The sequence below is a fragment of the Grammomys surdaster genome, unplaced genomic scaffold, assembly GCF_004785775.1.
Source record: "Grammomys surdaster isolate TR1022 unplaced genomic scaffold, NIH_TR_1.0 131, whole genome shotgun sequence".
Lineage (NCBI taxonomy): Eukaryota > Metazoa > Chordata > Mammalia > Rodentia > Muridae > Grammomys > Grammomys surdaster.
In genome coordinates, this window is record NW_021604589.1 from 86,157 (window position 1) to 101,487 (window position 15,331).

A 15,331-nucleotide genomic window follows, 5' to 3' on the forward strand; every position below is an offset into this window, starting at 1 on the left:
ATACCAAATTCTGATGACAGAAACATCTTTAAAATCTAGGTTGATTTAGAAATATGGTTAACCTTGTATTTTAATGTTTGTGCCATTGGTGAGTTAAAGATAATTGTTCAATTGTCCTAATTCCCAAATGGTATAACATTGTCTGTAGACTTGTCCAGCCTATGGCATATGGATCACAAGTGTTCCAGGATAGCTGAGAATGTGGCCCAGCAGAATTGGAGATGACTTCATGTTGCAGTGTTGTATGTTGGACACTGCTGGCTACATTATTACCAGTTTTACCTTCATTGATGAAGTCGAGAAAAATTCAATTTATTCTTTTATGACAAGATAATTGATACCCTGGTTGTGTTTTGATTTGTATCCTTTTTATTAAATACCTAATCATATTTATTGCTATGCAGTAAAGCATAGAAGAGGGATCAAATTAAAAATACTAAAACTACTTTCTGACCTAACTGAGCAGGAAATAGTTTTGATATCTTTAATCACTGAGATGGCAATCTAAAGTATAAAAGAGATGCTAAAAATGTCCATACTGAATAATTGAGGCAAATGGTCCAAATTGCTAATGTCCCTCTCAAACATAATGGGGTTACTGAAATACATTTGATTAAACTAGAAAAAAATTAGGGAATTATAAACTTGTAAACTTGAGAGAGTCCCATCATATAACAAAATAAAGTCAACTTAGAAGAAAAGCTATCAAAAGAGCAGTTTGTGAGAATTCTTTTGGATCTATTCAAAGAAGACAATAGCTCAGATTATCCTAATTTAATCTAAGTAGCACTGTTTCCTGTTCTTGCTTGGGACCTAAGAGGCCTTGGATTGTTGGATGTTTTATGATTGTTGAAGCTTTAAGGTACCTACCAAAGTAAAGTTGTTGGTGTTCTTTGCGGGATGTTCATTGGCACATTCTTATGCAGGCAGCATCAGATCATCTTCATTCAGGCACTCATAAGATTTTACAGTTGGAATCTTGAGATCTTACTTAGATACCTAACAGAAGGTTCCTGGAATGAGACCATTACTTTCTACCTAACATCTCTTCTTTCAGGATTATGATCAGGTCAAGTATGATTTGTTTTTTTTCCCCTCCCGTTGAAGCTTCAAGTTATATAGCTGTACCTGACCCCAGTGTCCTGAAACAAGGCTTCTGTAAGGACCCTTCAACCTGGTCTGTGGATGAAGTGATACAGTTTATGAAACATACAGATCCTCACATATCAGGCCCCCTCGCCGACCTCTTCAGGCAACATGTAACGTATCTTTTGATCCGGTTTTCCTGCTGCCCTAATGCCTCTAAATGACCTCTGTGCAGGCCTTTCAGTTTGATACTGAGTTGTATGGATGGTGGGGGAACCCTATCAACTGATCTTTTTCATTTGTGAGAAAGATTACTTTGCCCAACATTCAGGCCTTAAATGGTAAATTAATTGCCTAATTCTTTAAATGGGTATCCAAGTATCTAGAACCCTAAACAGCTTCAAGAGTCGGTATTACAGGATTACCACTCTCATGCAGACCACCCCTTCTTGTAATGACAAACACAAAAATCCTCCCCCAACCTGCTACCTGTTCTACTCTAGGACCATGAGTAGGAGGGGTTGACCTACAGCATATACCAGGGTGGCCTTCTCATGATACCCAGTGAAACCAGCAACTCCATTATGATTTGAATACCAAGTAGTAGGTTTCTATAACATAAGTTGTATAATACATTAATAAAGAATTTTAAAAGGATTCCTTGTCACTGTTAAATAATGTGTCCACAATATTTTCTGACATAAAGTTATTGATTTAATGTCTCGTGTACACTATTTTATGCGTGCGTGTGTTCACATGTGTGTGCAGGTGCAAATACACATGTGTATATGTCTATGGGGTCCAGAAGACAAAAATCTCAAGTGTCATCTTCAGGAAGGCTATACAGCCTTTAAGACAGGGTCTTTCACTGTGATCTGGAGTCTCATCAATTAGGTTTACTGACTGGCCAATACACCCCAGAGATTGTCATGCCTCAACCTCTCCAGTGCTGGGATTAAAGTAGATGCCACCATGTCTGGCATTTTTACATGGATTCTGGAACTCCAACTCCAGGCTTCATGTTTTCAAGACAAGTGCTTTACTCACTGAGCAATCCTTCCCAGCCTCAGCCCCTGCCTCTTATCAACATTTCAAGTAAATCAATACTTGTTTCAGCAGTTAAATAGTTTCAGACAGCTTATACCTTGGGATATGAAGATGAAACTGTAGCACGTTTACAGTTTGCATGGATACTGACATAACTCCTTTCCCTTCTCAGAAAGTTAACATATTCATTTCTGCTATTCTCAATATTTAACCATTTGTCATAGATACGGAGTAGTATTGTGTTCAGTACACAGTAAAGCCAGATAATTTGATACTCTGGACATTTGTTGAAAATACTTGACTAAAGTTTTTAAATTTAAGTTTATAATTTATCAGATAATGCTCCATTATGCAAATAAGATTGTTAGGTTTTTATAAGTGTGTGTATATATAGATATACATATATACACACTATATATATATATATGACTATATATATGACAGGTTTATACACTTGTGTATGAATAGATTGATCAGCTATGGAAGGATTCTTACTATATATTTTTCTTTTCTCTGTAGGAAATTGATGGGAAAGCTCTGCTACTACTGAAGAGTGAGCTGCTGACGAAGTATATGGGGCTGAAACTAGGACCAGCATTAAAACTATGTTATTACATTGAAAAACTTAAAGAAGTAAAACATAATTGAAAATGTGCAAATTTAGTTTATAAATAATTCTCAGGTATACTGAAAACATTTTACTTTAAAAGTAGTTTTCATCTCATCAGTTTTTATTTTATAGAAGGTTTTTATAGAAATATTTTATAAAAGTTGCAGTACAATTACATTAATAGTATACTGTTATTCTTTAAATACCATTTAATATGTTTGTATTAGCATACTTAAGACTGACTGTTTATTATTTATGTTTTTAATTATTTTATTGTGTTTACAAGTATACTTCATGTCGCAAAGGGAAGAAAAGCTTTTATTTGGATTAATCTTTGTATCTAGAACCAAACAACCAAACCCCAAGGGGGAAAATACCAGCAACTTAACCTCTAAAAACATGATAATTTTTTTCTTTTTTTTTTTGATAATTTTTTTCTTAAAAGAGAATTTCAAGATGCACTTAAGCTCTCATCTGCTCAGTTATTTTAGTCTGGTTTTACAATATTTTGTTCCTGATCTACTACTAGAAAGGGAAGAGCCATATAAATTTATTTTTCTTTCTGTCAGTGCCCTTTTCTTGCTCATACTACAGGGGGAAAAGCAGTTTTATAAGCTTACATAAAGTGTTCTTACTAGTCTTTGATATGTTTTAAACTGTAGGATAGATTAAAATAATTTTGTGCAGGAGATGTTTATTTTACCAGAGTGAATTGGATAGAATTGGATAAAATTTATACCTATTTTACAACTTTCTGTATTTTTGCTAAACTTGAACATTAGACACCCAATTCTAACATTGTTATTTTCTAAGATATTTGTGTCCAGATTTTAAAATTTTTTTTATTTTGTGTTTATTACTCATACAGATACTTTAGCATATTTATATACTATTGTATATATGTGAGAATACACAAGTGACTTTTTGAATTGAATATGGCACTTTACACTGCCACAGAAGATATATATAGAGATAGATGTTTATTCCCTGAAAAAATATATACATAATTTTTCTATCACCAGTACCTCTCAACTTATTATTCAGGTGATCAGAAACTGCCCATAAATTGGCTCCCACATAGGGAAGGCCTTTATCCTATGCAATATTTTTAATTAATTTTCTTAGTCCTGAGCCGTCAATTCTGCTACAATTTGAAAGATACATCAGTTCTGACATTGAGGGTTTTGTTTTTCCAAATAAGAGCTTTCAGAGTAAAGTGGTGCTGCATGTTATTATTTTATATGATGGTGTAATACATATAAGCTATGAGAATCAGTTATACATGTATTAGAGTCAGTTATACATGTATTATCTATTCTAAATGTCAACAAAATGTTCAACAAGACAAGAATGTAATTTTCTCTTTGGAATACCAAATGTGCTTTAGACAGCAATGCAAATGTTTAAAAGACTATTTCACCTATGTCATTTCTGATACAACTAGAATACTTAAACTTAATCTTCTTGCAAATTGTTTGTACGAAGATACTATTTCCAGTTGAATGGACCTCAGGTGTTTATAATATTGTTTTATAATCTTAAGAATTTAAGAATATAATAAAATTGTTAAATAACCACAGAAATTAACAACTAAGCCTTGGATTTTATTTTGCTTATTTTCTCCACAGTGTATTAATATGTGGGCTTGATATCAAGTCTTGCAGAGAAGGACTTTGAGACTTCTTAGTAGTATACCTAAGAGTATGGTCTTTCATACTACAGAAGAGATTTTACTTGTAGTTTACTGTATACATGAATTAGATTGAAATGTCTGGGACTCATTCTATAGGCTAAAGTTGTCACATCTTATGAAGTTCCGAAAGACTGTCCCAATGTGGGCCAATGTAGGATAGTGTGTGTGTGTGTGTGTGTGTGTGTGTGTGTGTGTGTGTGTGTGTGTACACACTCACAAATGCCCATCATCAGAATGTATAGCAGACAGTCTTTCTTTCCTGTAATTCTTTTGTATTTCAGAATTTCACATGAACAGTAAACATTTAGGATACCTTAATCAAGAGTTCTCAGAGTCAAACTCAAAGTGTTCTATCATTAAAGTATATCTCTAATCATTAGTGTTTCCCATCAGTTGTGTAACTTAAATTGATCTTGAACTAGCAATGCTTCTAGCTTCCCTGATGGCAGAATTGTATGGGTGTGCTTATTCTCCACTTAGATACTTAATAATTAGTTTATATTAATATTAATTGTTCTCTTTGTAAAAAAAAAGGCGAAGTGGGGATTTAGAGAAGTTGGAGCTATATATATTGCTAGGGGGAATTTAAAGTGTAGCTAACTGTGTAAAACAATTACTATATTATATATCAAGTCTCAAAACTTGAAAAAGCAGTATCAGTATACTAGTGCTTAGGATATCATTATTCCTAACAGGCAAAATTTTCTCTTATCAGAATGAAGTATGAGATGCACTGTATGTATGCCTGTATGTTATTTAGTCTTTAAAGGGAATTGAATTATGCATACTGCCATGTGAAATTAAACCAGGCACAAGGGCAGGTATTGTATGTATTACTTACATGAAACTCAGGGAGAAAATAGAAGTTACCATGTTGTTGAAAATGGAATGGGAATTTACTGTTTAATTAGCCCAGGATTTCAGTATGGACCGAATGAAAAAGTTTGTACTCAGTAGTAATAGTTGTGCAACATTGTGGATATACTTAATTCTCATTGCATATTTATAGTAGGTGAAGTGATAAATTCATGTATGTCAAATTAGTATAAAAGAAAACAGGGTTTAAGTAATAGATGGAATGATATAAAACTCAAAGCATTTCTTTCTCAGCAAATACTCTCAGAAGTCATGTAGAAACCACAAAGAAGTAAAGAAACACATCTGAAAATAACAGTGTGATTAAGAAAAAGTTTGCCTCCCATTGCTATGGGTATTTCAGGCATGTAAGCTAGAATAAGCAATTGTCAGAATGGGAAGACCCTCATCACCACCTAAGCACACTGGCTCCTCTCTCACCACTGGTAAATTCTTTAATGTACAAGACTAGGTAGCTTCTCCATTATCACTATTTTCTGTTTTATTTATCCAGTTAACTCATACTTGATTTTCAAACAAAGTATATCTATTTAAAATTTTCCATATTTTATACTCTTCACATATACCTAAAATCTTTATAATTCACATTTGTAATATACCCTCTTTTTCATCTTACTGTATCCTCAGAACAATTAGTAAGTTCCTCCATGTACAAGAACTTTTCAGATTCATATTTGTAATATGCCCTATTTAGCCTATTTCCAACTCCCACAAAGAGAATCCAGTTCAGTCAGTCACCATAAATTATCTCATAACCAGATAAACTTTCGTTCATTGTGATCTGTTTTCCCCTTGGTAGCTTACACATTTTCTAAAAGTATGGCCTTAGCTTTTGTCCTAATCAGCTTTGGACATTTTTTAGCACTGGTAACACTTTTACTTGATAAGTTAGACTGTATTTAGGAGATGGGTGTTCTGAGTATTCTCCTGACACCACTCAAGATTTCCTTTTCTATAAATGGAGCACCTGGGTACTATATCCCAAACACACTGTAGCCTTTCCCACAATCTGAATCAGCTTATCCTTCATAATGATTTGGAATCTTAGGCTCCAAGTTGTGGATCATCATTCCCTTGGGCCTTTGAATCCTTCCAGGTAGCTATGATACATGTACCTTTGTTCCCATTGCTGTAGATTTTTGTCTTGTGCCCATTTCTTACTATAACAGTGTCTAACCAAGAAGGTGAGGAAACAGATCTTAGGTAAATAGCAGTCTCAACTGCTATTGGTCCTAATAGCACAAGACACACCACAAATGTCTCCTTAAACCTGTCAATCCCCATTTCACTTCTAGTGTACCAGTAAACCTGGCTCCTCTTGACTTCATTTAACTTTGTAAAAGTTTTATATTATAGATCCCAATCAATACGGCATCCCATTGGGAACCCTTGTTTGCCTACTGGACCACATGGGGCAACGAATGAATCTTGGGTGTATTTTCTTCTGCTACAAGAGCAGTTTATACCAAATGGTTGCTTCCTTAAGATGAATGTAGTGTTGCCAGCCAAGAAACTAAGCCAAAGGTTTTCTTTGATTTTCATATTACATGAACAATGCGAGTGATTATATGTCATTAGGATTTGGGGAGTTCTATAGCTCAAAGATACAGTAATACATAAATTATACACTTCATTACACCATATAATTAGTTGTACATTTACTTTTTTCCATTAGGATGCACTCTTCAAGGGCAATCAGTGAGTTTCATTAGTTTAATTGATATCTCACACATAGCTCAATCACACATTAATTAAGTAATCTTGGAAATCATATAGGTTGGTGTTTTAGAGGTAAATACATAATTTTTCCACATATAAGTAATACCATAAGCAATTTCATTTTTAGATTATTTTCTGAATGGTTTTGCTTAATGATTTACATACATACTCTAAGGCCCTGAAACAGTAGGAAGGAGTGAATAAAAATCTCAATCAGACATCAAGATGAGGTTGTTACTTTATACAGGGTGTTTCCAAAACCCATCTCCACCCAACCTAAAAGGGGGGACTTCTGCCCCTAGACCAAGCAGAGAGGGGCCACCCAGAACCCGCTCTGACAGGCGATCTGAATTCTTGCTTAGGCTGCGAGGCTAAGCACTGCAAGGGAATATAAATAAAAGATAAATATATCTCTCTGGGTTCCCTGAGGGACAAGCCTGACTGCATAGGGGTTGATGTCAAAAGTATCCCCTCTCCAGGAAAAAGACATCGGGATGGGTATGGCCCTCATTCCTCACTGGACAACGACAGGAGGACCAGAGCCATTACAAGGTCCCCTTCAAATACTGGAGGTCAGGCCTCTATCCCCGCCTTCGCAAGATTAGAATTGCTACAGCCCTTCTATACTTAGAGAAGGGAGGAGATGTCAGGGGCAGCCCTGATTACGCACTGAAGGCCTAAAATCAGCCATAGGCCTAAAATCAGCAGTGGGCCTGTCATACATGTATACTAACACCAAGTCTTGGGTCTCGGTGGAAAAACTTTGAAACATATGGCTATAAGCTAATGTAAACAGGCAGCTTTTGAGGAAATTTACAAGCCTGAGTAGTCATAGACCTTGTAAATAGGTAGCCTTGGCAGACAATACTAACTTAGATAAGGACAAGCGAGTCATAGGCAGAATCATAGTGACTTGTCCCCTGAAACTTCACCCAGCTAATACCCGGTTCTGAAGATGCCTGTATTCCCCCTGAACACCCACACTTCAGTGTTATTCCCTTCCCCACATCCTGCCTTTCTGTGTTTATAACCCCTGTGTGAATGAATTACGATTTGAGAAAAAAAATTATAAAGAAAAAAATTAAAAAAAAAAACAATGTCTTGCTGTCAGCTATTAGGGCACTCTTGCATTCTCACTAAATACTTGAATGAAAATGTAAACCAAGGTGAGCAGCAAGATTTTGCTAACCTGGGAAATTCTCCCATTAGCTCAAAGGTTCGTTGTGCCAGATTGAGAAGATACCTGCACCATCAATTCGGAGATACCTTTCACGTCAAGAGTGTCAAAGAACTAGGATATTGGTTAGTGAATTTGTTGCTGTGACAAGAAGCAACAGAAGGGGGAAAAGCTTATTTCTATTATATTTTGTGTGGACCTAGAAAACACATTCCTTATGGTGAGAATTGTGTAATGACAATCGTTGATGAACAGCTGTGGGGATATATAACTTCCTTTTGTATGAGAAGATCAGGAAACAGCTATCAGGGTCAGGATATAAACTTCAAAACCTGCCTCGCAGTGACTCGCTTTTTCCAGCTAAGCCACACCTCCCCAGGTGCCACAATCCAAAACAGTGTTCATACATGTGAGCCTATAAGGGAAAATTCACATTAAGACCACAGCTTTAAGTTTGGAGAAATTGATCCCATGAAGGTGTTGAATGATGTCTGGCAATTTATCATGTAGATGTAAAACAGATAGGCCCTCTGACCCCAGGACACATGTGGTGGGTCTGAGAAATCACTAAAAATAAAAATATATAAGTAATCTGTAAATATATAAAAAGTAGCAAAAAATGGAATGGCCATGTAAAGGTGACCTTCACATGGTATAGAGCACAATGGGCTTGCCTGGGTAAGTATTGATTTCACTAAGAACTGCAAGACAATGTGCAAGTGCAAAGGAGATGTGTTCTGAAGGCAATGGCCAGTGAACATGAGAAGTTCTATCAGTATGTACCTCTGTCTTCCATAGTAGGTGTGTGGATTTCTTTTGAAGTGGTCATAAATACATTCAATGATCATTTTGCAAACCTTTTCTCTTTGCCCCCCCCCCACCGCCATGATAAACCAGGATTCCTATGTCACTGAAAAAAATTCACCAAATGTTAAATAATACTAAAAATATACAAGACTTCTATGAATAAGACCTTTAGGAAAAGTGTTTTCTCTTTGAATTAGCGGGTTCATTAGGTCTTATATAGTGTTCTTTGCTCATATTCTCTCCCTTACCCTCGTTTGTTCCCTTTCTCTCACTGGGCTCCTTCTTATATACCATTTAGCAAGAAGGTGCGATTGCTATATAGAGCTGAAGGAGGAGACTAATCTCAGAAGATCTCTGAAGGGGAGTAGTTTCAGGTTATAGTCATTTGTGAATAAAAAGCCTGTGGTTGAAGATTTCTATATACACTGATTTTTCACTAAGGGTCAATCATTCATAACATCAGTACATGAAACAAAAGACTATGCTGTTTCTCTGAGCCTAACCTAGAGAAGGCTTTGCCATTCCCTTGGATTTGAGGCACTGGGTTTCTTGACATAGCTGTTCTCATGTTAATGATATACATTCACTCAGGACTTTATCAAGTCCCCATAAGCCTTCTAGTTTTATTTGTTTGTGAGGTTTTTTTTTTTTAAGTATCTAAATTGGAAAGGCTGGAAAGATGTCTCAGTAGGTAAAATGCTTTTTATGGAAGCATGAGAACCCACGTTCAGATTCACAGTAGCCACATAAAAAGCCAGGCATGGCAAGTTTACATGTAATATGAGGAGGAAGAGCCAGAAGTGTCCGGGGGCTTTGCTGGCTGTAAGTTTAGCCAAGTTGCTAAACTCCAAGTTCAGTAAATCACTCTGTCTCTAAAAAGAAGGGAATGAGCCCTGCCTGGTCCCTGGGACTGGAGCAGACACAGAGTAGGTCTGCTCCTGTCCTGTGGAGAAACTGAATCCTGAGTCATCCAGGAGCCACTGCACTCAGAGCAGCTGGTAAGAACTCCATCTCACTCCCTAAGCCCCAAAAAAACATCTGGGAGCCAGGGACATCCTGGGCACAGCAGCTACCCAAACCCCGCCCCTCCGGAATTCCATTTCCCTTTGGCCTCTGCCTGGTCCCTTGGACTGGACCAGACACAGAGTCGGTCTGCTCCTGTCCTGTGGAGAAACTGAATCCTGAGTCATCCAGGAGCCACTGCACTCAGAGCAGCTGGTAAGAACTCCATCTCACTCCCTAAGCCCCAGAAATACATCTGGGAACCAGGGACATCCAGGGCACAGCAGCTACCCAAACCCCGCCCCTCCGGAATTCCACTTCCCTTCGGCCCCTGCCTGGTCCCTGGGACTGGAGCAGACACAGAGTCGGTCTGCTCCTGTCCTGTGGAGAAACTGAATCCTGAGTCATCCAGGAGCCACTGCACTCAGAGCAGCTGGTAAGAACTCCATCCCACTCCCTAAGCCCCAGAAATACATCTGGGAGCCAGGGACATCCTGGGCACAGCAGCTACCCAAACCCCGCCCCTCCGGAATTCCACTTCCCTTCGGCCCCTGCCTGGTCCCTTGGACTGGAGCAGACACAGAGTCGGTCTGCTCCTGTCCTGTGGAGAAACTGAATCCTGAGTCATCCAGGAGCCACAGCACTCAGAGCAGCTGGTAAGAACTCCATCTCACTCCCTAAGCCCCAGAAATACATCTGGGAGCCAGGGACATCTAGGGCACAGCAGCTACCCAAACCCTGCCCCTCCGGAATTCCACTTCCCTTCGGCCCCTGCCTGGTCCCTGGGACTGGAGCAGACACAGAGTAGGTCTTCTCCTGTCCTGTGGAGAAACTGAATCCTGAGTCATCGAGAAGCCACTACACTCAGAGCAGCTGAAACTGAATTCTGAGTCATCAGGGACCCACTGCACTCAGAGCAGCTGGAGCCACTGCACTCAGAGCAGCTGACACAGAGTTGGTCTGCTCCTGTCCTGTGGAGAAACTGAATCCTGAGTCATCTAGGAGCCACTGCACTCAGAGCAGCTGAAACTGAATCCTGAGTCATTGAGAACCCACTGCACTCAGAGCAGCCGAGGAGCCACTGCACTCAGAACAGAAGGATTACCAGATCCAAGAGGTGGCCTGAGTCCCAGGAGTTCTTCCACCCGGGAGATTAGGGGCATAAGACCACAGAGACCTCTGGACTCCGAGGAGCTCTGCAATAAGCAAGATAACTGGAAATACAGATTCCAATCTTACACAGAGAGGGCAGGTACCACTAGAGTTACCCAGATGGCGAAAGGCAAGCGCAAGAACATAAGCAACAGAAACCAAAGTTTCTTGGCATCATCAGTGCCCAGTTCTCCCAATATAGCAAGCCCTGAACACCCCTTCACACCTGAAAAGCAGGATTCAGAATTAAAATCACTTCTCATGATGATGATAGAGGATTATAAGAAGGAATTAAGTAACTCCCTTAAAGAAATACAGGAGAGTACAAGTAAACAGATAGAAGCCCTTAAAGAGGAATCACAGAAATCCCTTAAAGAAATGCAAGAAAACACAAAGAAGGAATTAAACAAAAACATTCAGGATCTGAAACTGGAAATAGAAACAATAAAGAAAGTTCAAAGGGAGACAACCATGGAGATAGAAAACCTAAGAAAGAGATCAGGAGTCACAGACGCAAGCATCACCAACCGAATACAAGAGATAGAAGAGAGAATCTCAAATGCAGAAGATACGGTGGAAAATATTGACACAGTTGTCAAAGAAAATGAAAAAAGCAAAAAACTCCTAACTCAAAACATCCAGTAAATCCAGGACACAATGAGAAGACCAAACCTAAGGATAATAGGTATAGATGAGAATGAAGATTCCCAACTTAAAGGGCCAGTAAATATCTTCAACAAAATCATTGAGGAAAATTTCCCTAACCTAAAGAACAAGATGCCCATAAACATACAAGAAGCCTACAGAACACCAAATAGACTAGACCAGAAAAGAAATACTTCCCGTCACATAATAATCAAAACATCAGATGCACAAAACAAAGAAAAAATACTAAAAGCAGTAAGGGAAAAAGGTCAAGTAACATATAAAGGCAGACCTATAAGAATTACACCAGACTTCTCACCAGAGACTATAAAAGCCAGAAGAGCCTGGACGGACATCATACAGACCCTAAGAGAACACAATTGCCAGCCCAGATTACTATACCCAGCAAAACTCTCAATCAATATAGATGGTGAAACCAAGATATTCCATGACAAAACCAAATTTGCACAATATCTTCCCACAAACCCAGCACTTCAAAGGATAATGGATGGAAAACGCCAACACAAGGAGGGAAACTACAACCTAGAAAAAGCGAGGAAGTAATCTTCCAACAACCCCAAAAGAAGATAACTATACAAACATAACTTTACCTCTAATAACAAAAATAACAGGAAGCCACAATCATTTTTCCTTAATATCTCTTAACATCAATGGTCTCAATTCCCCAATAAAAAGACGCAGACTAGCAGACTGGATACACAAACAAGACCCAGAATTTTGCTGCATACAAGAAACACACCTCAGTGACAAAGACAGACACTACCTCAGAATAAAAGGGTGGAAAACAATTTTCCAAGCCAATGGTCCCAAGAAACAAGCTGGAGTAGCCATTCTAATATCAAATAAAATCGACTTCCATCCAAAATTAATCAAAAAAGATAAGGAAGGACACTTCATACTCATCAAAGGAAAAAGCTACCAAGGTGAACTCTCAATTCTGAACATCTATGCCCCAAATGCAAGGGCACCTACATACATAAAAGAAACTTTACTAAAGCTCAAAACACACATTACACCTCACACAATAATAGTGGGGGATTTCAACACCCCACTCTCAGCAATGGACAGATCATGGAAACAGAAACTAAACCGAGACACTTTGACATTAACAGAAGTTATGAACCGAATGGACTTAACAGACATCTATAGAACATTTCATCCTAAAACAAAAGAATATACCTTTTTCTCAGCACCTCATGGTACCTTCTCCAAAATAGACCATATAATTGGTCACAAAACAAGCCTCTACAGATACAAAAAGATTGAAATAATCCCTTGCCTCTTATCAGATCACCATGGAATAAGACTGGTCTTTAATAATGACAAAACCAATGGAAAACCCACGTGCACATGGAAACTGAACAACTCTCTACTCAATGATGACTTGGTCAAGGAAGAAATAAAGAAAGAAATTAAAGACTTTTTAGATTTCAATGAAAATGAGGACACATCATACCAAAACTTGTGGGACTCCATGAAGGCAGTGGTAAGAGGAAAACTCATAGCTCTAAGTGCCTACAAAAAGAAACTGGAAAGAGCACACACTAACAAGTTGACTGCACAACTAAAAGCCCTAGAACAAAAAGAAGCAAATACACCCAGGAGGAGTAGAAGGCAGGAAATAATCAAACTCAGGGCTGAAATCAACCAAATAGAAACTGAAAGAACAATACAAAATATCAATAAAACCAGGAGTTGGTTCTTTGAGAAAATCAACAAGATAGATAAACCGTTAGCCAGATTAACCAGAGGGCACAGAGAGAGTATCCAAATTAATAAAATCAGAACTGAAAAGGGAGACATAACAACAGAAACGGAAGAAATTAAAAAAATCATCAGATCCTACTACAAAGGCCTATACTCAACAAAACTGGAAAACCTGGATGAAATGGACAATTTCCTAGACAGATACCAGGTACCAAAATTAAACCAGGAGCAGATAAACCATCTAAATAGTCCCATAACCCCTCAGGAAATAGCAGCAGTCATTAAAAGTCTCCCCACTAAAAAAAGCCCAGGACCAGATGGTTTTAGTGCTGAATTCTATCAGACCTTCAAGGAAGACCTAATACCAATTCTCTTCAAACTATTCCACAAAATAGAGACAGAAGGAACACTACCCAATTCGTTCTATGAAGCTACAATTACACTCATACCCAAACCCCACAAGGACCCGACAAAGAAAGAGAACTTCAGACCAATCTCCCTTATGAACATCGATGCAAAAATACTCAATATAATTCTAGCAAACCGAATCCAAGACCACATCAAAACAATCATCCATCATGATCAAGTAGGTTTTATCCCAGGAATGCAGGGATGGTTCAATATTCGGAAATCCATCAATGTAATCCACTATATAAACAAACTTAAAGAAAAAAACCATATGATTATCTCACTAGATGCTGAGAAAGCATTTGACAAAATTCAACATCCCTTCATGATAAAAGTCTTGGAAAGATCAGGAATTCAAGGCCCCTACCTAAACATAGTAAAAGCAATTTACAGCAAACCAGTAGCCAACATCAAGCTAAATGGAGAGAAACTTGAAGCAATCCCACTAAGATCAGGGACTAGACAAGGCTGCCCACTCTCCCCCTACCTATTCAATATAGTACTGGAAGTCTTAGCCAGAGCAATTAGACAACAAAAAGAAGTCAAAGGGATACAAATAGGAAAGGAAGAAGTCAAAATATCGCTATTTGCAGATGATATGATAGTATACTTAAGTGACCCCCAAACTTCCACCAGAGAACTCCTAAACCTGATAAACAACTTCAGCAAAGTGGCTGGTTATAAAATCAACTCAAACAAATCAGTAGCCTTCCTCTACATGAAAGATAAACAGACTGAAAAAGAAATTAGGGAAATGACACGCTTCACAATAGTTGCAAATAATATAAAATACCTTGGTGTGAATCTAACCAAGCAAGTGAAAGACCTGTATGACAAGAACTTCAAGTCTCTGAAGAAAGAAATTGAAGAAGATCTCAGAAGATGGAAAGATCTCCCATGCTCATGGATTGGCAGGATTAATATAATAAAAATGGCCATCTTGCCAAAAGCAATCTACAGATTCAATGCAATCCCCATTAAAATCCCAACTCAATTCTTCACAGAGTTAGAAAAGGAAATTCTCAAATTCATATGGAATAACAAAAAACCCAGGATAGCGAAAACTATTCTCAACAATAAAAGAACTTCTGGAGGAATTACCATCCCTGACCTCAAGCTGTACTACAGAGCAATAGTGATAAAAACTACCTGGTATTGGTACAGAGACAGGCAGGAAGATCAATGGAATAGAATTGAAGACCCAGAAATGAACCCACACTCCTATGGTCACTTGATCTTTGACAAAGGAGCTAAAACTGTCCAGTGGAAAAAGGACAGCATTTTCAACAAATGGTGCTGGTTCAACTGGAAGACAACATGTAGAAGAATGAAAATTGATCCATTCTTATCCCCTTGTACAAAGCTCAAGTCTATGTGGATA

At 38.1% G+C, this 15,331-nt stretch overlaps 1 protein-coding gene across 3 annotated transcripts in view; it reads left to right on the forward strand.

Moving 5' to 3' along the window:
* The window catches only part of Scml2 (Scm polycomb group protein like 2), an 81,933-nt gene extending 79,152 nt beyond the window's left edge, over positions 1-2,781 (forward strand). For 2 of the 3 annotated variants that reach the window (XM_028761895.1, XM_028761881.1), the window contains 2 exons: positions 1,108-1,259; positions 2,653-2,781. In XM_028761895.1, the coding sequence (XP_028617728.1) occupies positions 1,108-1,259; positions 2,653-2,781 (281 nt within the window). The remainder of the gene's footprint in view (positions 1-1,107; positions 1,260-2,652) is intronic. The other variant, XM_028761889.1, reaches the window with a different exon arrangement.
* Positions 2,782-15,331: the final 12,550 nt, after the last annotated feature.